This window comes from Pangasianodon hypophthalmus, chromosome 20, assembly GCF_027358585.1.
Source record: "Pangasianodon hypophthalmus isolate fPanHyp1 chromosome 20, fPanHyp1.pri, whole genome shotgun sequence".
Classification (NCBI taxonomy): Eukaryota; Metazoa; Chordata; class Actinopteri; order Siluriformes; family Pangasiidae; genus Pangasianodon; species Pangasianodon hypophthalmus.
In genome coordinates this window covers 1745077-1767035 of record NC_069729.1, presented here as the reverse complement: position 1 = coordinate 1767035, position 21959 = coordinate 1745077, and the positions used below count along the sequence as shown (strand labels likewise).

Sequence of the window (21959 nt, the reverse complement as noted above, 5' to 3'; positions counted from 1 at the left end):
GCCTTCAAATATAATGAAATTAAATGTTTCTACTTTTAAAAATAAGAGCAGTAAACAGTAATAAATGAAACAAAGTGAATATTTGGTGTGACGATCCTTTGCTTTAAAAAAAATTATTAGTCTGCAGTACAGTGTGTGCAGTTTTATAAGGAAATGAGCTGGAAGTGTTACTGAGCATCTTGCAGAAGCAGCCACAGTTCTTCTGGAGACTTTGACTGTCGACTCGCTTCTTATTTCTGCAGCGAAACCCAGCAGCCTTCATTATGTTTTTTATCTGAAAAGTGTCTCTTATGGAATCTGCTGCTTTCTTTACTGACATACAAACATTTTTCTGGAACATTTCATTTTGTTCTGGAAAACTAATGTTTGGAAAAAATCTATAACAAAGTTTTTACTAAAAAAAATATAGGGTGCCTGAGACTTTTGCACAGTACTGTATATATATATATATATATATATATATATATATATATATATATATATATAATTTCTGCTCAGTGGTAGTCTTTGTCCACTGATGGACTGGGCAGAGGGGGGGCCAATATTTTATGCAGAGCAACAGGTGGACTACAGAGTGATCTGTATGGTGGGTCTGTTTGACCTGATAAACAGACAGTAATCTGAGGATTAATGAGATGCAGCATGTCCTCTGCAAATTCATCGAAATCAAATCTCCCATTCAGTGTGACTGACCAACCTGAGAATAATCCTCAGACACCAGAACGAAGCCGTTGTTATCAATGAGGTAACATTTAATATCCTGATAGCAAAGAGAGAGAAGAGAGAGAGAAACGAGAGAAGAGTGTAAATACAACAGTCAGGACGCTAATTTTTAGTGTGATGAAACTCAAACATATTAGGAAGTGTCTTTTCGAGGAACACAGCAATACGAGTGGAACTAAAACCGAGCTGCTGTCTCACTGTGAACAATCGTGTGAAAAGAGCTAGCTGTGGCAGACCGCCAGAAAAGAGAAAAGAGGAAATGAGTATTTAGCGGTTAAGAAGCAGACAAGAGGAGACAGAAAGGCAGACAAGGAAGGAAGAAAGAGAAAAAACAAAAGAGGAGAATGACAGAGGGTGAGAGGGAGAGAAAGGGAGAGAGGACGAAGTATAAAAAGGAGAAATTGAAGAATAGAGGAAGAATTACATGGAATTATCAGAATAGAGTTAAAAACATGCAGATAAGCAGATAGAAAGAGAGAGAAAGAGAGAAACACAGAGAGAGGCAGACAAAAAGAAATAGGGAAGACAGAGAGAAGGCAACAGCCAGAGAGTGACAAAAAGACAGAGAGATAGACAGAGAGAGAGATAGACAGAGAGAGATAGACAGAGACAGACAGAGAGATATAGACAGAGAGCGAGAGAGACAGATAGAGAGAGAGAGAGAGACAGAGACAGAGAGAGACAGACAGAGAGAGAGAGACAGACAAAGAAAGAGAGAGATAGACAAAGACAGACAGATAGAGAGAGAGAGAGAGAGAGAGAGAGAGAGAGGTTACCTCATTGTCACAGCTGATGCTGCATTTCCCATCCAGAGCGTTACACTGTGAAGGACAGAGGATCAGATGATTAAATCAGATTTTCACTTAATACCTTTACACCTCACAGTACAATGTTTTTCTTTTGAAATAATATAGTGTTAAGAATATCAGTGTTAATAATATCAGTGTTAATAATAGTGTTAAGAATATCAGTGTTAATAATATCAGTGTTAATAATTTTAGTGTTAATAATATTAGTCATGTCTGTTTCAGACAGACACTGAGAGCTGCACGAGCACGAATGAGGATTTAGTTGAACGTAGTTTTTCTCCTCACCTGTCGGCTGGCTGTCCAAAACTTCCTCTGAAAGAATTCCAGTTTCATTTGAATCCCGACAGCTGTGGAAACGTGCAAACATAAATTCACCGAATATAACACACAAAATCAAACGTGTATCAGTCACTTCACATCAACTGATTTATAACACATTCATAACACATCTTCATAACACATGCATAAGGATAATGCATGAATGATATGAGCTGTTTATGTCTGTATTTACCAGATGACTGGAGATGTTTTATAAAGTGTAAGAGTAAATAGGTACTTTTAGCACTAAATACCATTTATAACGCAGTTACTGAGTATTTATAAGCAGCTTATGTCAGTATTCACAAGATTACAAGTGAGGCTTTATAAAGTACATTTCTTTATCTGCTAAGTAATGTTTACCTCCTTTATGATGGAATTTGGTCTTCCTATGACACTAATATACAGTTGCTGTGTTTATAACACTTTTATGAAGCATCACTCCAGCACCTGTCCATAACGAGCTTATAAGACACACACCTATTTACTTATGCTAGCTTTATTAATGGTTTTAATGATGACAAACTAAACTGGTAATATATTTCCTGAGTCTTTATAAAGCATTAAATAAAGTAATCTTGCAAATACTGGCATAAGCTGCTTATAATCGCTCATGAACTCTTTATGAGTGTGATATGAAGCTCCTGTTTGTTCTTACACTAATATAAAGCTATGATATCTCCCGTCTCCTGGCATAAAGAGCACATATCGCTTCATGCACTATGCTTATTTGCATGTTATGAAGCTAGACTTTAAATAAAATGAGGCTAAACAGTAAGTCACCTTTTTTTTTTTACTGTTTTTGATCATTTAAAAAAAATTCTGGAAAAAAAAAATACTGCATCTTGTGAATACTTTCAAACTGCTCATATAGTGTTATGCATGTGTTATGAAGTCTATATGGAGACATCCAGTGCCTCTATACAGTGACATAAAGAAGCACTTACCAGCCACTATAGGAGACTTCCTCTCATCCAGGAGCTGGATAGCAGTGCTGGCTAACACCACACTCTTATTATCCTGTGCTAAAACGCACACACACACACACACACACACACACACAAAATACATCATACATCATACAAACCTGTATGAGAAATAAAAAATGAGAATCGTACACAATTTCTTTCCAACCACTAGATGGAACCAGATTAGAGGTTTTGTATATGTGTGTGTGTGTGTGTGTGTGTGTGTGTGTGTGTGTGTGTGTGTCCTACCTGCACTAAAGGGAATGGAGTAGACGAAGGTGCCAGGAACTTGCTCAGCCGCTCTCTTATACCACAGGGGAAAATGATCCGCGTTAAAGATGCCCTCCTTATCCTCTGCCCTCAGCAGATCCCTACACACGCACACACACACACACACACACCCCATTTTAATAACATTATCTTTGATGAGATGTCCATCATCTAAGGTAATAATTCATCTTCTGGACAAATCCAAAACAGCAAACTGTTTTCTGATTGGTCAGTTAATGTTTTGGTTCTGCTCACTGATTGGTCAGTTGATCCGGGACGACAAACAGGTTGGTTCTGGAGAGACCAGTACGAGTGCCGAGGAAAGCAATCTCCACTCCTTTATCAGGATTCCTGAACGTGGAAAAAAAAAACATTAATTCACTAACTATTAAACATAAACTATTCATTTAAAAATATCAAGTATTTATTCGAAATCAAATGTTTTAATTTTAGAGACTTTATAGTTATTGCTGTAAATTCTAACTTTGCCAACAGTACATAAAATAAAATGATTTAGCATGGTCTAAATTTTCATAATATGTTCATGTAGCATTTTAGGAAAAATATTTAACGAAATACTTTATCATTTATTTAACCTAATCTCAACATGTTTCACATTTTCAACACTGACAAGACAACAAAAAACCTGTTCTTTGTTCCAAACTTACTCATACTCCAAACTTATAATGGACATCTAGGGGCAGATGTTGAACTTCATCAATAAAACATATTTAATAAAATGTATTTTGGTAGAATAATTCATTAATTATTCAGTGCAAGGTGTTTGTATATAAATGAATTTGTAAATCTGTAGACTCTGTCCTTTCAGAGAGGAGCTACTTTTTCACAGAGGAGAATTTAAAGTTACGCCAAAACTATAAGTGGAGTTGTGTGGCGTATGGATACGACAAAACCTTCAGAAAGTTGTAAAGTAACCAGAAGTACTTTTTATTGTATTGCTCCAGTGTTGGAAAGTTGGGAAAGACTTCATAACAACTTGGTAAGATTTTCTGTCAATTCTGTCTCATGTACACATCGTTATTATACAGCACAGCTGTTGTATTAAATGTGTATTTTATAGTCTTGTATTTTTAAGGACACAATTAAACATCTGCCCTTAGACTTTAATTATAAGTAAAATCTGAGTAAACAGCTGTTCTGCATGAGGAAACGTGTTGCTCTCACACACTACAGATGCTGTGGATTGACATTAGGTTAAGTCAGAAGTTTTCCTTTAAGAGTATTTCAGAACACAGAAAGTGAAATGGTGTTTTGAGAAGATCTCGTGAAGTGGGACTCACTCTGACTTGTTGAGAGCGAGGCCGGTCCAGTAGGCCTTGAGTGGAGCGGTGATCACGGCGTCGAACAGAACCTGCTGGATCAGCTCCCTGTCACCTACGGCAAGCCAGAGGTGACATTCACACACTCATGATACACACAACGCCACAGGAGTGTAGAGGTACGGATCACTGAAGTGACTTGTGACATTAGTGTATCCGGAAACAGAGACAATGATGATCTTCGCTTTCAAACATTTGTTTCAAAAACAGGTCGAAATTCAGTCAGACAGATACAAGAGACTGAAGAAGCTTAAAGTTTGTATGAAGGTGCTTTAGTTTGCACTTTCTACGACATGAGATAAAACGACTTCGCTACTGAACTTAAGTGTGGTTTTATTTTTATCTGTACTTTCCTTACAATAAATAGAAATAGAAATAGAAATATCTCTATTTTCTCCTCATTACATTTTGAAACATCACTACATTTCTCTAAAATCATATATTTGTCATAAAATTATCTTTTAGAATCAGACAGCTTCAGATCGAAATTATAAGTTGCTTTGGATAAAAAATTAAAAATCAGCTAAATGAGGCCTTTCATGAGACCTAACACACATCAGTGTAATCTCCTGCTACGTGCACTTTATATTTATCACAGCATTTTGTATCATGAGAGCTAGCTATTCGCATTCAGATAATGTTTTCCTTGACTCCTTGGTGAAAGAGGCACAAATCTACCATCAGTACACTAACATCAGTGTGTGAGCTGAGGCAGAATCCTTCTTGTACTTTATTTATACCAGTAATCACAGGTTTATCACATGATCATGTTATCGTTTCTATGGAAACAGCTCATTGACTGGGACTAGCACGGTGGATGGTCCACATAATGTAAGACTTATAGTAAACAGATTAAAACAAAGTGTGTAATTGTTGACATGGTGAAGTTTTATATAAGGAGACATTTATTTAACATTTATGGAAGGAGTCTCCAGTGTCAGTGCTTTGTAACAGTCAGAGGTAAAGCTGTAACTTTAAGTTTTCTGACATCTTCAGGACAGAGGAGTTCATGCTTCTTTGCAGTTTCTCAGTAACATGACAAGCTTATTAGAGAAAAAAGAGAGGTTGCTGAGGGATCAACTGTTTATAGCTGCTATAACGTAAGTGAGAACAGGAACTAACTTGTTTCATTAAACGTAACTATTAATGGATAAAAAGTATGATGTGTCCTCATCAGGTTGCTGTGGAATAAAACACTTCAGGATGTTATGTTATAGGAAAATGATCAACATTGGTCCACTTCACCACCACACCACCCTGTCACTGATTATTTTCCTATAACAGCATGACACAGGGTGTTTTATTCATTATTTAAGAGTTAAAACTTTTCTACTTAAACACACACACACACACACACACACACACACACAAATATTAAATAGCTTTTGTTTGTGGTCTCTCACACTTGAGGTGCGGTTTGCGGCCGGTCAGGTAGAGTTTGATGGCCTGAACCTGCGTCAGGTAGCGATGCTCGTGATGCTCGTCGGTGTTGCAGTACGTCCTGCAGAGACCAAACGTTAACGTGTGTTACAGCTCCGGCAAAACGTTGGAGGCAAAAATATAAATTAGACGCTGTGACTTTACAGATAATGAAACTGACCTGGCACCTTTACAGCACAGCGTAATTAATCACCTCACATAAAAACACCCGGGAACAATAGAAGGACAGTAACATCCTCACTCTCCTCCCTGGTGAAGGACAAAAGTGTGTGTGTGCGTCTAATACACTCGTTAGCTAATTACAGTGCACACTGCGGTGCTGGAGTTCCTTCAGGAGTTTGAGGAGAATTTATTTATTTAATAAGTTTAGTTCATGCTACACCTGATCATATCATTCCATATAACTGCTACAGTTAGCTGAATATTAGCAAGACTGCTAGCCCACCTGGCTAAGTTACATAATATCCGATTATTATAGTTAGCATAATATTATCTAACTTGCTAGGCAACTTTAACATTAGCGCAATGCTGTATTTAGATAGCTTTATCATCTAGATTAACTAATTATTCTTACTATATTGTGCAATTACAGCTAGTGTATCTCCTGCTAAGCTTGCTAGCAGACCAGGATAAGTTACATGCTTCCAGAATACTGCTCTAGAAATATTTCATGCTAAGCATTATTACAGTTAGCATAACATTAGTTCACTTTCTAGGAGCCTTTGTTAATTTTGGGCCATATATAAGCAGCTGTTTAGCTTAACCTATTTTACTTAACTATTATATAGTGAAAGTAGCGCTAGTGTTTCTTGCTAAGCATTATTATAGTTAGCATAATGTTATCTAACTTGCTAGTCAACCTTAGCATTAGCACAGTGCTGTATTAAGATAGCTGTCTTGTCTAGATTAGTTAATGTTGCTTCTTATATTGTGTAAATACAGCTAGTATTTCATGCTAAGCATGATTATAGTTAGCATAATGTTAGCTAGCTTTCTAGCAGACCTTGCTAATTTAGTGCCATATTTAAGCAGCTGTTTATATACTGTGATTATATTGTGAAAATACAACTAGTATTTCATGCTAGGCATGACTCAGTTAGATAATATCAGATTACTGCTGTAGCAATATTGTTAATGCTAACTAGCTAACTAGTTGGAAGGTTACGGCTAGCACAGTGCTGTATTTAAATAGTTGTGTAGATTAGCTATGCTATTGTGCAGCTACAGCCATGGTTTCATGCTAAACATTATGTTAACCTAGAAAAAAAAATATATATATAAAAGCTGCTGATGATGTTATATGATGATGTTAGTGAACATAGTTGATCAAGTTTATCTTAACACCTTATTGAGCATTTTAACAGTTTTTAAAACAAGTTTGTGTGTAAGTTTATATGACTCGTGAGGCAATTTTGGACTTTTCTCTTCCTCATATCTGCTTTTTAAATGTACAGATCTGTAGCATTCTGCTTGGAGATGCAGATAGCACTACTATTTATCCTTCTACAATAATAATAAAAGTATAAATTTGTATTACCATTCATCTGCCAGAGCCACACCCGGCTGATCCAGATCACGCAGACCTGACACACAGAAGACATCCAGAAATGCACAAAAATGACAGGAAATATTATCAACATTCTCAAAGTTTTTATTAAAGTAAAATTTAAATTGATATAAATAAATTGATGAACTTGTAGCAGTGGATTGGTTTAAGCGTCAAGCGCTCAAACCATTAAACCTACAGTCTGAAAGCTTGGTTCAACTAATGATTGATAAAATTAGAAACAGTTTACATACATAGCGTATCATTTCTACATTAAACATTCTGAAGAAAAATTGTGCGAATGAGGAACAGAGAGACAAATATAAAAGTAGAAACAAGCTAAATTTACCCGTTTCCAGTGAAACATTTCCCTTAAAGAAGTGTTTTCCATGCCCTCGAGACAAAGCCACTCCAACACTACACATAAACACACAAACACACACTTTATTCAACAAATTTAAAATCATCATAGCTATTTTAGAGGTTTTATAATAAGAGTGTGTCCATACGTACCTGTATGGAGTTCCGCTGATGTCGGTGAAGTAGTAATCATTGTGCATTGACAGAACACGTTTCTGTAGAAAGGCAATACAATGTTAAAGATATCTAAAGTAAGCACCTGAAGAGTATTTTGCACACGTGAGGGATGTGTCTTGGTGAAGAAGGCTGGTGCTCACCCCTCTATCCACCGTCCTCTTCACCTCCATGGAGAAGGTGCCTGTTTTTCTGTTCACCATGGCGTTCCTGAGCTGTGGCAGAAAACACGGCAGCTAGTAAACCTAATTCATACATTATACCACATCAAATTCTGCGTTCTGATTGGTTGATTCATTTTCGATAACAGCAGCTCTGACAGCAGTGAAGCCGCAAATCACAGGTTTATATTAATGCGCTCGTTTTAATACGTTATTGTTTCTATAGTAACAGCTCATTCACAAGGATCAACACTTTTAGCCTTAGCAAGAAATACAGATTTAATGAATATGCAAATTGAAAATGTTTGAAAACCATAAACAAACACACACCTTTCCCCAGGTAAACTGGTGCTGAATTGACTGAATTTGCATACTGGAACATGATTGGCTCTTATTTTTTATGATGCAATAACATCAATACAAGATCAGTGTCTAAACCCTTGCAGTGAAACTGTTTGTACACTCAAATTATTTCCCACAAAAATAAAGTTTAGTGTGACTATAAACTATATATTCCCTCTTTTCTTTTTTTAAGGGTTTTTAGTGGAACAGAAACATAAAATATTCATACATAATTGTCAGTGTCTTCCCACTCCACCTCAGACAGATCAACACTGCTGTAATGGGCCTTCCGTCTCTTCTGATCGTCCTGGTACTGTATACACACACACACACACACACACACACACACACACACACACACACATACACATACACATATACAAGAACAGTTTAACAAAGAGAGAGTGCAAAAGTAAAAACAAAAACCAAACAAAACTCGGATCACAAGAGTCACATGATGTCCACAAGATGGAACAGGATGAATGTAGTAGAAGGAGATGCAGTCGTTCTCCTGCAGGGGCTGCTTTTAACCCCAATCACACACACACACACACACACACACATGCCTACAAATCACACACACTGATAAATCACACACACCTACTTCTTTAACCAGGTTCCTAAAAATTTCTGTTAAACCAATTCTAGTAGTCCCTTTTTCTACACATCTTCTTCATAATATTAACCAGAACCTTTGGAACAATTTTGCACAAATTGGTGTCTGAGATTGAGACGTTTCTCATCATTTTAAAGTTTGCAGAAACACCAGGTGTTTGATTGCCTACTTAATGTCTTAATGTCTCCAGAAAATATGTCCAGAAAATACGTGTACATTACGCTACACTCTGTTCCCCATTTCATAAAAAAGAGGATGTAATGAGGTCAGCCCTTACTCTGCATTCACACTAGCAAAAGACAAGCGGGCGTGTCACGATCAGTAAAGTTGTTGCTTGTGGATGTGGCTTGTGCTATATTGGAAGGAGTCTCCAGTGTCAGCGCTTTGTAACAGTCAGAGGTAAAGCTGTAACTTTAAGTTTCCTGACATCTTCAGGACAGAAGAGTTTACGCTTTGTGGTTTCTCAGTGATTAAATTCAAGAAAGAGAAAAAAGAGAGGCTGTTGAGAGAACGACTGTTTATTGAGAACAGGAACTAATTTATTTCGTGGTCGTTCCCCAACAATAAATGTAACAATAAACAGAGTAAAAACTATAACATCATTCTTTAATTAAGAAAATAATCGTTGGCAAATCACTGTGGTGGAAGAGGAATAGAACACTTCAGACATGCTGTGAAAGGAAAATAATCAACTTTGGGATGGTAATAGTCACTCTGCTTCTTCCCACCACCATATGGTTGATTATTTTCCATACTTAATATGTATTATAAAATTAGAATAAAACCCAGGAAAGGTTTTTCTTCTATTTTCGACCCAAAAACTGTAAAATAGAAAAGAGAATTTCGGTGACTATGAGAGATCTGATCAAGGAATCTGTTGGAGCCAATCATCAGCCTTTTTTTAAAGCTAATTTGCATAAAGTTGAGAAAATCCCATTCATAACGTCATTTGTTGATTGCTTTGTTGCTTGCTAGTGTGAATGCATTTTATAATATAAAAAAATATTTAAAAAAAAACTGATATAGTACTAGAATAATCTTAATAACTTATAATTATTAGTAAATAAATAAAAACAGTACAAAGACTGCTCAGCCGAAACAAACACTACAGTCACACAAAGGCACTACAGTCTATACATTCACTCTAGCACACACACACACACACACACACACACACACACATACACACACTCAGCATGGTTGAGTGTCGGCCAGTGTGATTTGCACAAAACACAAAACTATATACACACAGCAGCACAAATACCGTGGCTACCACACTAACACTAACACTAACACGGTTACAGACACACATAGTTACACACACAGTCACACACACTCACACACACTCACACACACACACAGTCACACACAGTGACTGGATGTTAGGAGAGGAGGGTCTCTGTGGTTACCTCGGCTCTCAGCTCAGGCCTGGCAGGCACCTGAAGGAGCTTTTACTCCTGCATGCAATACATCAAAGGAAAAGGGTTCGCATTACAAAACTACAACTCCCAGCATGCACCTCTGCATCCGTCCAGCTTGTCATGGCACAGGACTTTCCCTGTATGAGTATTAGGTGCAGTAATAGGGGATTTGTTAACTGTACTATCAGGTATAGAAGTACACACAGTCTGTGCATTGTGCATCATTCTGAAATTTTTTGTTTTGTGTTTTGTTTTTTTTTGTCACAAAGCGGGCCTAATGATTACCCTTGTTTTTGAAACAAATACTGTATAGGCATTCACCCATGACATGTTTCGTGCATGCACTTCTCTCTTTAGTTTGGTTTTAAACCTTCCTAGCGAACAAGGAATGGAAGACTATACTAAACAAAATGTTTCTGTTTCCTCATAGAAAAGTTTGGGAGAAGACACATCCTCAGACTTCTGATTATTCCAACATCTACCTGGAGCCTCTTTCCTGTGGAAAGGCCACAGTATAGAAGAGAACACTATTCAATTCAATTCAATTCAATTCAATTTTATTTTATTTTATTTTATTTATAGTGCTTTTAACAATGGACATTGTCACAAAGCAGCTTTACAGAAATAAATGGATTCACAAAAAATATATTGTAAATATGTGAATTTATCCCTATTTAACACTAAATATAGTCCATCTAAAACTGTACATCAGCTACCAAGTGACACAACAGAAAAACGGTCAGCCTATCGTCAGGAGATTTAGAGTTTGAATCCAGATGATGCCACATCCATCCGTGGCCAGGAGTCAAAGCAGCAAAACTGGCCATGCTCTCTGGGTGGGAGGGGCATACACTCTCTCCCCTGTCAATCACAGTGACACTAGCCAACCACAAGTACTTGTGAGCTCATGTTGGAAGAGGGCTGATAGAGATTTCGTCCGAGTGTGCCACACCACTCTGTGATGCAGATGAGCAACAGTTCAATAAATAATTCCATAACAGTTTGAAGATTTGGGCATGGATTTACAGAAAAGATTTTATCAGACCTGATTGGTATCTACATTTTAATTACAGCTCAAGTTCAAAACTAAAAAAGCAAACATTGAACACCAGATATTACAATCTGATATTCTGAGGATTGTAGAAAAGTGAAGAAGATGATGACTACAGCGTCATTTTAGCATACGATCTTGCTGTTTTGTGAATTGATGATAACTAGGAAAGCATGTGTACTCATTTTATCCTTAGGTTAAATATTTTTTTTCTAGAACAAATATAACATATATTTCTTTTTCTAATTCCTAATAAAATGATAAGCAATACACAGACCATGCTTTGTGTTTTGAGTGACTTCCTACTGAGTTAAACGGAGTGTGTTTGTTGTTCAGCTCTGTAGGAAGTCATTGTGGTGTGTACTTGTGTATAAGTATAATCTCGGTGTGTGTGATGACTCGGCTCTATAACAGGACAGCGGTTTCCTTACCAGATGTCGGAGGTCTGGATGCATGAGGATGTAGCCGTTATTGGTAACAGCAAACGCATAACCGTGAATTCCCAGCTGGAGGAAGAACACAAAGATTTAACCAAATTTGAATATTTTGTAGAATCTCTGCAGATAAATCAACACTGTTGAGGAAGTGTGTGTGTGTGTGTGTGTGTGCGTGTGTGTGTGACTTGAGAGCTGTCAAGACCTTGTGTTTCGGGACAGTCTTCATCAGGTCCTGAATGGGAATGTCTATTCCCACTACACCCAGGAGGATGCCTTGATTTTTCTGATAAGTGAGATGGAGAGGAGAGAATTAGCAGTGAAGATCACCTAACATGATATATATCACTCTCACACACACACACACACACACACACACCGTCTCATTCTTGGTGCTGAAGACAGGCATGGCCACCGTGGTCATGGGATTTGGTCCGTTGCGTGCAGAAAGCTGGAGAATCAGACAGAAACAGCAGGAGGTCAGTGTGAGATATGCAGTAGTTTACATTAAGTCCTTCTGGTTGTTATTAATAACAATAAATATAAATAAAAATAACATAATTTTTCTAAATAATTGAAATAAATAAAACCAAACAATTAAAAAAATATTTAAAATGTTAAAATGAAGAAAAGTACTTACATTATTACATATTATTTATAGTTATAATAATAATACTTCTAATACTTGGAGTTTCATGATTCACTATTTCTGCTTACACTCAAATTAAAACACTCTATTTAAAGGACTTCACAACACACTGACTCAGGATTTTACTCCCTGTTCCTGAAACAAATCAACATCAAGTAATTTGATCAATGTCATATAAAGGCCTGTGCTAAGCGATCAGTTATCATAAATTAGCACAGTGGTGTTAGCCTGCGGTGTTTCGCTCTGTTGTTGTCTGGCAGTTGTATTTGCAAATACACTCACTATACGCCCCATCTGCAAGAAGTGCTGTATTTCAGTTTGGCGAGCCAGCCAGGAGTGGGGCTCATCTAATCATGAGCCAAGGAAACTCAAAGAAACTTACGTGGTGAGAATTTGCACCATCCAACTTTAGGCTACGTCAGACTCTGACTTCACAACATGCGCTGAGAGGAGAGCTGAGAAACCAACACAGCTAACAGATCTCATCCCAAAAACTTACCAGTGTGGTGTTTGTACTGATATTTGTAATTTAGAATATTTTCTACCATAAAAGGTAATGTTCTTTTCTTAAAGTAGTCAAAATAGTGCAGAGTGTAACATAGCCAGTCTGCATTTTACATAAACTATGTATCTTAGGAGAATTATGTGTTGTTTGAAAAAGCAATGCGAGTTGTAGCACAGCAGTAAAAGTGTTCGCCCTATCATCACCGAGAATAAATTCCCATAATGCCACACAGCCATCTGTGGTTAGGAGTCCAAGGGAGCAAAATTAGTCATGCTGTCTGGGTAGGAGGGGCATACTCTATCTCACCTGTCAATCATAGTGACACTAGCCAATTGTGCGTCTGTGAGCTCATCAGAGGGCAGATAGAGCTTTCATCAGAGTGTGTTACGCTGCTGCAGCACGAGCAGCAGTTCGAAAAGATGGGGTTGGCTAGCTTCACATGTCTCAGAGGAAGCACATGTTAGCCTTCACCTTCCCTGGTTGGTAGCTGTCGTATGAAAGGTGAGAGCTGGCTGGTGGGAGGGAATTGGCCAAAACTAAATAACGGAGAAATGGGGGAAGAATTTCTTAAAAAGTTGTAGCAAACCAACTGGACAGCACACTGAAGCCTTCAAGCCCAGCAGCTCGCTGATGCATTTCTACTTTATCACCACTGAATAGAATAACGCATTTATAAAATAACACAGGAGACAATATGAACAGTTTTTTTTTGTTAGTCTGTGCATGTCCTACATCCTACAGAAACTCTTTCCCTCTGAACTCCACTGTGATCTAAAGCTGACGTGAGATTATTGGCTGTGACAAGATCACGCTTTGTGGGTGAAAAAAATCGAGTTTGAATGAATCCAAAAAAAGCCCCCAGAGTGCATTCTGGGAAACGACCCTGTGCTCTGTGCAACCACTCATTCTCCTTCACCCCTCCCTTTCTCTCTCTCTTTCTCTCCCTCTTTCTCTCTCTCTCTCTCTCTCTCTCTGCTCTGCTGTCACTTTTATTACAGCTTTAAGAGATAAAGGCCAATGATCCACGAAATGATGAATGGAGTGTCTCTCCGAGCGAGATACAACGACCGTACACCACAGGAGGACAGCCCTCAACGCTGTGTGTGTGTGTGTGTGTGTGTATGTGTATGTGTGTGTGATAGAGTGTATATGGAAGCATGAAAGCTTAAGAGTGTTCAGGTGCACATGTGTGATAGGGATGGTGTGTGTGTGTGTGTGTGTGTGTCTGATAGAGTGTATATGGAAGCATAAAAGCTTAAGAGTGTTCAGGTGTGCATGTGTGATAGGGATGGTGTGTGTGTGTGAAATGAGTAGTTTTATCAGACGTAGGATAGGTCGCCTTCTCATTCTCATTCTCTAATTTTGTCTTTCTCTTTTTGTCGCTCTCATGTTCTCTCTGTCTCTCTTTCCCACATTACACACATTTACTGTTATACTATAAACACAATTATTTATATACAATACATATCATACATATGTATATAGTATTAGATACAGTACTGTTTTTTAATATGCCGCAGAATAATTAATTTATACTTTCAACACACCATTATTCTGAATGACAATTTTATAAAATTGAAAATTGAAATGTTTTACCTTATGAGCCTGAGCGAGCTGCGAGACAAAAGGAGACAACAACAACAACAAAAAAAAGATTTTACACGCTTTCTTCACTCTCCAGTCAGATGGAGGGGGAGAAAATGGAGAACGGTGACAAAACTAATGAAGCTATTAATGCACAATCATTTACACACAGTGTAGGGGGTGGAGAGAGTCATGCTTTCACACACACACACACACACACACACACATATTGCCTGCAGTGGATTATTATACATTACATTCAATATACACATTAATGTCAAGTTTTCTGACGTGAAATATTTAACAATATCCAAGATAAACAATAAAAAGTTGTGTAATGTCTCAGAGGAGAAAACGAGCTCACAGCTTGGTCCACGTAGGCCTCAGTCCACACCGTGTCGTGCTCGTGGTCGATGACTTTTGGGCGGCTCATGACGTGCAGATATCTTATAACGTTCTCCTGAACGTCAGCCAGGGTGGAGATCTGACTGAAATAGCCTGCACATACACACACACACACACACACAGTTATGGAGCATTAGAAAATTTTCCATGAAAATATAATTTGTGTTTAAACCACGGTGATGGTTATGTACAGCATGCTCATTCACATTGTTCTCACTCTGCCACTGACTGTTAGCATGAAAAAGCGTCAAATTAATAATCAATAAAAATGTGTAAAGACATAAACTCTAAACCTTAAAATGTAAAAGTCCATTACAGAGTGCTGTTTAAAATAATTTAAAAATGAACTGAAGACAGTAGCTATGAAACATCTGGCATTTGATTTTGAAGGGTTTTCAGAATTTAAGGAAAAATTAATTTTCAAAAATAATAGTCGTACTGCTGCAGATATTTAATCAAACAATAATTTATATAAATTATTATAATATAATATATTAAACACACACACAAAAAAATGTGCTTTTAGACTGTATTTGGTCCACAGTTTTCAGTGTGCACTCGATGTGTTTGGCATTGTGTTAGGCAGGGCATTTTGTGTGTGTGTGTGTGTGTGTGAGAGAGAGAGAGAGAGAGAGAGAGAGAGAGAGAGCGTGTGCACTCATCCATGTCGGAGGCACACGGCGCTGATCAGCACGCAGCAGCCAGAGGGCCGGATGCTGACAGGAAGAGTGATTTAGGCTCACTTGAACTTTGGCCCCTGTGTGTCAGTTCTGCACACCGAGAGCGCCGCAGTTCCCATTGTGCCAAATCGTCAACCTATAAGCAACCCCCTAACCGCCCCCCAACACACACACACACACACACACACACACGCACACACACACCCACACGGTCTGCCTAACACAATGCCGAACACACCTAGTGTACACTGACAACTGGGGACCAAGTACAGTCTAGAATGTCAATATCAATACTACTACTTTATTGAAAGGCAAGATATTTTACTAGTATCTGTAGTAGTAGTAGTGCTACTACAGATACTAGTAAAATATCTTGCCTTTCAATAACATAAAATAAAATTAAATTAAATTAATAACCTGGTCAAAGATGGGACACTGTAAACACTGATGTGAGATGCAATAAATTAAATTAGTAAATTATTTTTAAATTAAAAATAAATTAAGTCATATTCTGTGACATTAAAGGCTTTAAACAAACAAACAAACAAACAAACAAATAAAGTACATAGCACTGTGAATTTCTAATATAATATCTAATTGGGAACATTTTTGGGCATTTAATGCTTTAATGCTTTAAACACAGATGTAAATATATATATTTTTAAATAAATAAAATATAAAAATTTTGGTTTCTTTTTCATTTTCCTAAAGACACATTCTAGAGATTTAAATGCCTTTAATGAAAAACTGAAACAGAAAAAAAACATATATAAAATAAGCAGACAGGTCAAAAGACATGCACATGCTGGTGTAGCATGAATATTAAAAATATTTATCAAATGTAAATATATAAAACATAGCTTTTGGTTATTTGTTTATTTAATTTTATAAATTTAATCAACTGAAAAGAGATGTGAAGTAAGCTGTAATATAAATTAAATGCTGAATATACAAATCTGTTCATTTGTTTGTGTGTTTTTTTAGTGCTGTGTGTGTGTTTGTGTGTGTGTGTGTGTGTGCGTGTGTGTGTGTGTGTGTGTGTATACCTTTGTTAGCGCATGCCATCCATTTAAGGTTATCTGCGAAGGCTGACTCTCGTCCAATCAGATAGGGGAAAATGCGCACCTATGCAGATAAAAACACACAACTGTTAGTGCATCTTCCACCGCTCCATTTCTCTTTTCATACATTTTTATCGTTTACTCTCGTCTCTCTCTCTTCCCTCATTTCCTCTCATTCTCACACATTCTCTGTCAGTGATTAAATCCTGCATTAGAGTCATCTGTATTTTTACATTTTATTTTACAGTGTGCTTTTTTCCACTACATCACTCCATCCTCCATCCTCCTTCCTTCTCTCTCTCTCTCTCTCTCCCTTTCCACTCTCCCTTTATTTCCCACTACATTGCTCCCGTCTGTCCAGTATAAATGGTTTTTGATTTCAGCTCATTCGGAGCAGTTCCAGTGCAGCAGCATTGCGACAGTCTCTTTCACACACACACACACACACACAGACACACACACACGTTCTGCAGGGCTAAAAGATGTATTTCACCCCCTGCTGATCTGCACACGAGAGTCAGATGTAGACACATGGTGTGTGTCAGAGGACTAACACACTCAATATTAAACACTAACACACAGCACTAAACACTAACACACTCAATATTAAACAGTATCACACACAACACCAAACACTAACACACACAAAACAAAACAATAAACACTCACACACAGCACTATACACCAATACACAACACTAAATACTAACACACAACACTAAACACTAACACACACAACACAAAACAATAACACAAACAACACAAAACAATAACACAGAATACTTAACCCTAACACAAACAGAAATAAACAATAACATACAGAACACTAAACACTAACACACAGCAATAAACACTAACACACACAGCAGTAAACAGTAACACACAACACATTTTTAATATATAGTGAATATGTTGTAGTGGCAGTGTTTCAGTGAGTGAGAGATCAGCTACATGTTTTTCTGCAGCCGCTGAGGTTCCAGCTACACAACAACAGCATCAGCATTTTCAACACATTAGCATTAGCGTTTCAGGCCATCAGCGGCTTTAATTCCTCACTGTGTCTCAGAATGGGAATTAACCCGCCATGTGCCGCTGAAATGACCTGAACCTTCCCGCTGGAATAAAACCACCCTGCAGCGTCAAGCACATTTATAATGGAGACACATCAAGGAGAAAAAGGAAATTCCTGTATGTGGGTCAAATTTTTAAAAAAGAGAATGAAACACACACTGGACTGAGGTGGGATGTGTAGGGGCCGAAATAAAACCTTTCACGTGCTGAAAGTGTGGTTTTTTTATCCAAATATATTCCCAGGATTTTGTTTTCCGAACATTACATTTCCAGAACCCTATAACCCTGTTTTCAATGTTCCCTGGACTCAATATTCCCAGCACCATATATTCCTGGAGTTCCATCTCCCCAGCAGCTCCTATGTTCCCAGGAATCATATTTTCCAATGCCCCAGTATTCACAGCCTCAGGAGCCCTATTTTCCTAGGCCAGGTTCTCATGCACCTGTTGTTCCCCAGTCCTAGCTTCTCAGTGTTCTGTGGTCATATGGCCCTGGACATTATACTTAAAACACTCTATGTTCTCAGGGTCCTGTTTTCTCAGCACCTTGTGTTCCCAGGATCATATGCTGTCAAGGCTGTATGTTCTCAGGGTCCTAATTTCTAAGCTCTCTACGTCCTCAGGGTTTTAAGCTCTCAGCACTCCATTTCTCAGGCTGCTATGTTCTCAGGATCCTATCATCCCAAGGTTCTGTCTTCTCAAGGTCTTTGTTCACAGGGCTCTATGTACTCATAATCATATGTTCTCAGAATTGTATGTTCTCAGGATCCTATGTTCCCTGAGCCACATGTTCTCTGGGACGTAAGTTCTCAAGGTTGTATATTCTGTGTATCAAAGTCCTATGCACCCTATGCTCCCAGGAACCCAAGGATGTTCTCATACACAAACTTTGGAGTCAACCCTAAGTTCCCAGACTTCTATGTATCTGGGGCTCTATGTTCTCAGTATCCTACAGCCATATGACCCACAAACCATTATTCCCAGGACCCCATGTCCACGAGATCTTTTGTTCCCAGGTTCCCATACTGCCAGGGTTTAATATTTTCAGGATCTTATGTTCCTGGTCATATGTTATGGTCATATGTTCCTAGGACCCTATCTTCCAGGCACCTTATTTACCCAAGGTCAAGATCAGGATCACATTCCCAGGGTTCCAGGGTCCCAAGGTCATACAGTATGGCACAGTTTCCACTGATCTATTAATGTTGTAATTCATAATAGTTTAGCTATTAACTCTCGGGCACTCAGATAAAATTCTACTTCACCTGTAGTTTCTCGGGATAAAAGTGTATGTAAATGTGTTGCTGATTGGTGTGACTCACCTTCCGCTCGGGCCAGTTGTACTTGGCAAAAACATCGTCATACATTTCGGTGGCTCCATCCGTCACCAGCATGATGGCCCGACTGCACACACTTCCACGGCCTGCTTGGTTAAACTACACACACACACACACACACACACACACACACATGTGAAACATGCATTCATTTAAAATATTTGTATGCAGTATGTGCTGCTCTTCATTCTTACAGTCTATTTACTTTTGTCATGGCGACTAAACTCAACTTTAAGGCTTGTTCTTAAAAAACACTGATGCTCTACTGTCTTTACTGTACTCTGTGTGTGTGTGTGTGTGTGTGTGTGAATGCAGTATGCTGTGTAATCTGAGCCCCAGGCTGCAGCACTCTCGAGATGAAGTTGTTGAAAATCTCTGTGCGTCCGCACCTCACCGTGAATGATCATTAATCTGATGGATTAAGATCCATGGCAGTAATTAACTAGCTTATTGACCCGAGACAGAGAGAAGGTGGCAACTGAGAGCTGACATCATATGCCAGTGAAAGCCTTGTAGACACACACACACACACACACACACACACACACACACAGATCACATCTACAAAGTGCAACTTTGCCCATCCATATGGTCGGTGTGTATACTGTCAGTCAGTCAGGAAGGACGAAAAATTCGGGAAGACACATACAGGAAGTGAGAGCCAAAGAACGAACGAAAGAAAGAAAAAAGAACAAACGAAAGAAAGAAAGAAAGAAAGAAAGAAAGAAGGTATAGACATAAGAAAGACATAAAACTGGAAACGAACAAAAGAAAGAAAGGTGAGAAGCTGAGAGACAAAAAGAGAGAACAGGGAGAAAAATAAGAGAGAAGAGAGATGGAGAAAGACAAAATGTGAGAGCCAAAGAAAGAAAGAAACACACACACACACAGCATCCCATTAGACCACCATTCTTGTTGATTACCATATTTATTAGCTTGCTATAATGAAAGTGACAAATACAGACATTGTGCATTTATCCTTCTGTCATCCCTCCTCTCTCTCTCTCTCTCTCTCTCTCTCTCTCTCTATCTCTACCATCCCTGCTCTGCTTTTCCTGTTCCCCCTTCTCTTCCCTCCCTCCATCCCACTCCACTCGTCTGAGAAAGAGAGATAAAACGAGTCAGTGGACTGCCTTTGACCACTATCTCCTCTGCGTTGCGCTCTCTCCAGTGTGCCTGTTAATCAGTGATGTTAATTACGGCTATTAATCACAGAGTGTCTCAGAGAGGCGGAGGAGGAAGAATAGGATGACACGCACGCACAGAGAGAGAGAGAGAGAGAGAGAGAGAGAGAGAGAGAGAGAGAGAGAGAGAGAGAAAACAAGGATCTCTTTCCCACTGTCCAGATGTCAAGCAGAAATGGGATTAAAAGAAATTGTATTGTATTTCAGACAAGCCCCGCCCCTCATCCTAACTTTAACCAATCAAAACTTTACATAAAGCTTACACATCACACATGTATGATTTAAGATCATGTAGGTGAAGTGGCCAGTGGTAGTATAGTCATGAAGGTTCAGTGTTACTATCTCTATAGTGTTTCACATGTTCTGCCCATGAACAAAATCAGTTTCAATACTGGCTTTAATGTGTGTATGCATGTGTGTGTGTGTGTGTGTGTGTGTGTGTGTGTGTGTGTAAGACAGAATCACCTCATTGAGAACCGTGAAAGCTTCAGTCAGAGCGTCTCCCAGCAGCCCGATGCCTTTCGCAAACAGCCGGTCCAGATGAGCTTGGAAATGCTGTGAGGAAGAAGGGACAACTTGGCTTTAAAGAACATCATCCACTCACAGTGATGTAAGAAAACACAAAGAGGTGCTTTGCTCCATTAGATAAAAAAGAGAAGCAAGGAAAGAAAGAAAGAAAGAAAGAAAGAAAGAAAAAAAGAAAGAAAGAATAGAGGAGAGAAGAAAAGTGAGTGAGAGAATGGGTAAATGAATAAATTAATTAATGAGTGAGTTGATGAATAAATGAATGAGTGAGTGAATTAATGTGTGAATGAATAAATGAGTGAGTGAGTGAGTGAGTGAGTGAGTGAAAGAATGTGAGCGTGAGAGACTCACATCTTTATTGGTTTTGTCGGCCTGCACCAGAGTTCCATTCAGACACGGTTCCACGTAATGAATCTCCTGATTGTACTGCAGAATCACGCAGAAAGCAGAGAGAGGTGAGTAGCACCCTTATTCACTCGCTCACTCAGTCACCCGCACACACAATCACTCAATCATTCACTCACTCACTCAGTCACTCACACACTCACACAATCACTCATTCATTCACTTACTCACTCAGTCACTCATTCATTCACTTACTCACTCAGTCACTCATTCATTCACTCATTCATTCACTCAGTCGCTCAGTGACTTAGTCACTCAGTCACCTGCGCACACAATCACTCAATCATTCACTCAGTCGCTCAGTGACTTAGTCACTCAGTCACCTGCGCACACAATCATTCACTCACTCACTCAGTCACTCACACACTCACTCATTCATTCACTCAGTCGCTCAGTGACTTAGTCACTCAGTCACCTGCGCACACAATCACTCAATCATTCACTCACTCACTCACACAGTCACTCACACACTCACTCATTCATTCACTCACTCACTCACTCATTCATTCACTCACTCATTTAGTCACTCACACACTCAATCATTCTTTCATTCACTCACTCTCTCACTCCCTCATTCGGTTA

General features: G+C 38.5%; 1 protein-coding gene across 1 annotated transcript in view; it reads right to left on the bottom strand.

The window, feature by feature from the left end:
- Window positions 1-21959, bottom strand: part of cacna2d3 (calcium channel, voltage dependent, alpha2/delta subunit 3) — a 51494-nt gene that overhangs the window by 9134 nt on the left and 20401 nt on the right. Inside the window, exons 9-30 of the mRNA XM_053242430.1 lie at window positions 21324-21398; window positions 20913-21002; window positions 19249-19362; window positions 16843-16921; window positions 15076-15209; window positions 14724-14741; window positions 12353-12424; window positions 12179-12259; window positions 11971-12045; window positions 8681-8764; window positions 8092-8163; window positions 7928-7989; window positions 7764-7831; window positions 7406-7451; window positions 5832-5929; window positions 4390-4483; window positions 3344-3439; window positions 3068-3189; window positions 2798-2875; window positions 1818-1879; window positions 1500-1544; window positions 698-760 (exon numbers count right to left, since the gene is read on the bottom strand). Of these exons, the coding sequence (XP_053098405.1) occupies window positions 698-760; window positions 1500-1544; window positions 1818-1879; window positions 2798-2875; window positions 3068-3189; window positions 3344-3439; window positions 4390-4483; window positions 5832-5929; window positions 7406-7451; window positions 7764-7831; window positions 7928-7989; window positions 8092-8163; window positions 8681-8764; window positions 11971-12045; window positions 12179-12259; window positions 12353-12424; window positions 14724-14741; window positions 15076-15209; window positions 16843-16921; window positions 19249-19362; window positions 20913-21002; window positions 21324-21398 (1728 nt within the window). The remainder of the gene's footprint in view (window positions 1-697; window positions 761-1499; window positions 1545-1817; window positions 1880-2797; window positions 2876-3067; window positions 3190-3343; window positions 3440-4389; window positions 4484-5831; window positions 5930-7405; window positions 7452-7763; window positions 7832-7927; window positions 7990-8091; window positions 8164-8680; window positions 8765-11970; window positions 12046-12178; window positions 12260-12352; window positions 12425-14723; window positions 14742-15075; window positions 15210-16842; window positions 16922-19248; window positions 19363-20912; window positions 21003-21323; window positions 21399-21959) is intronic.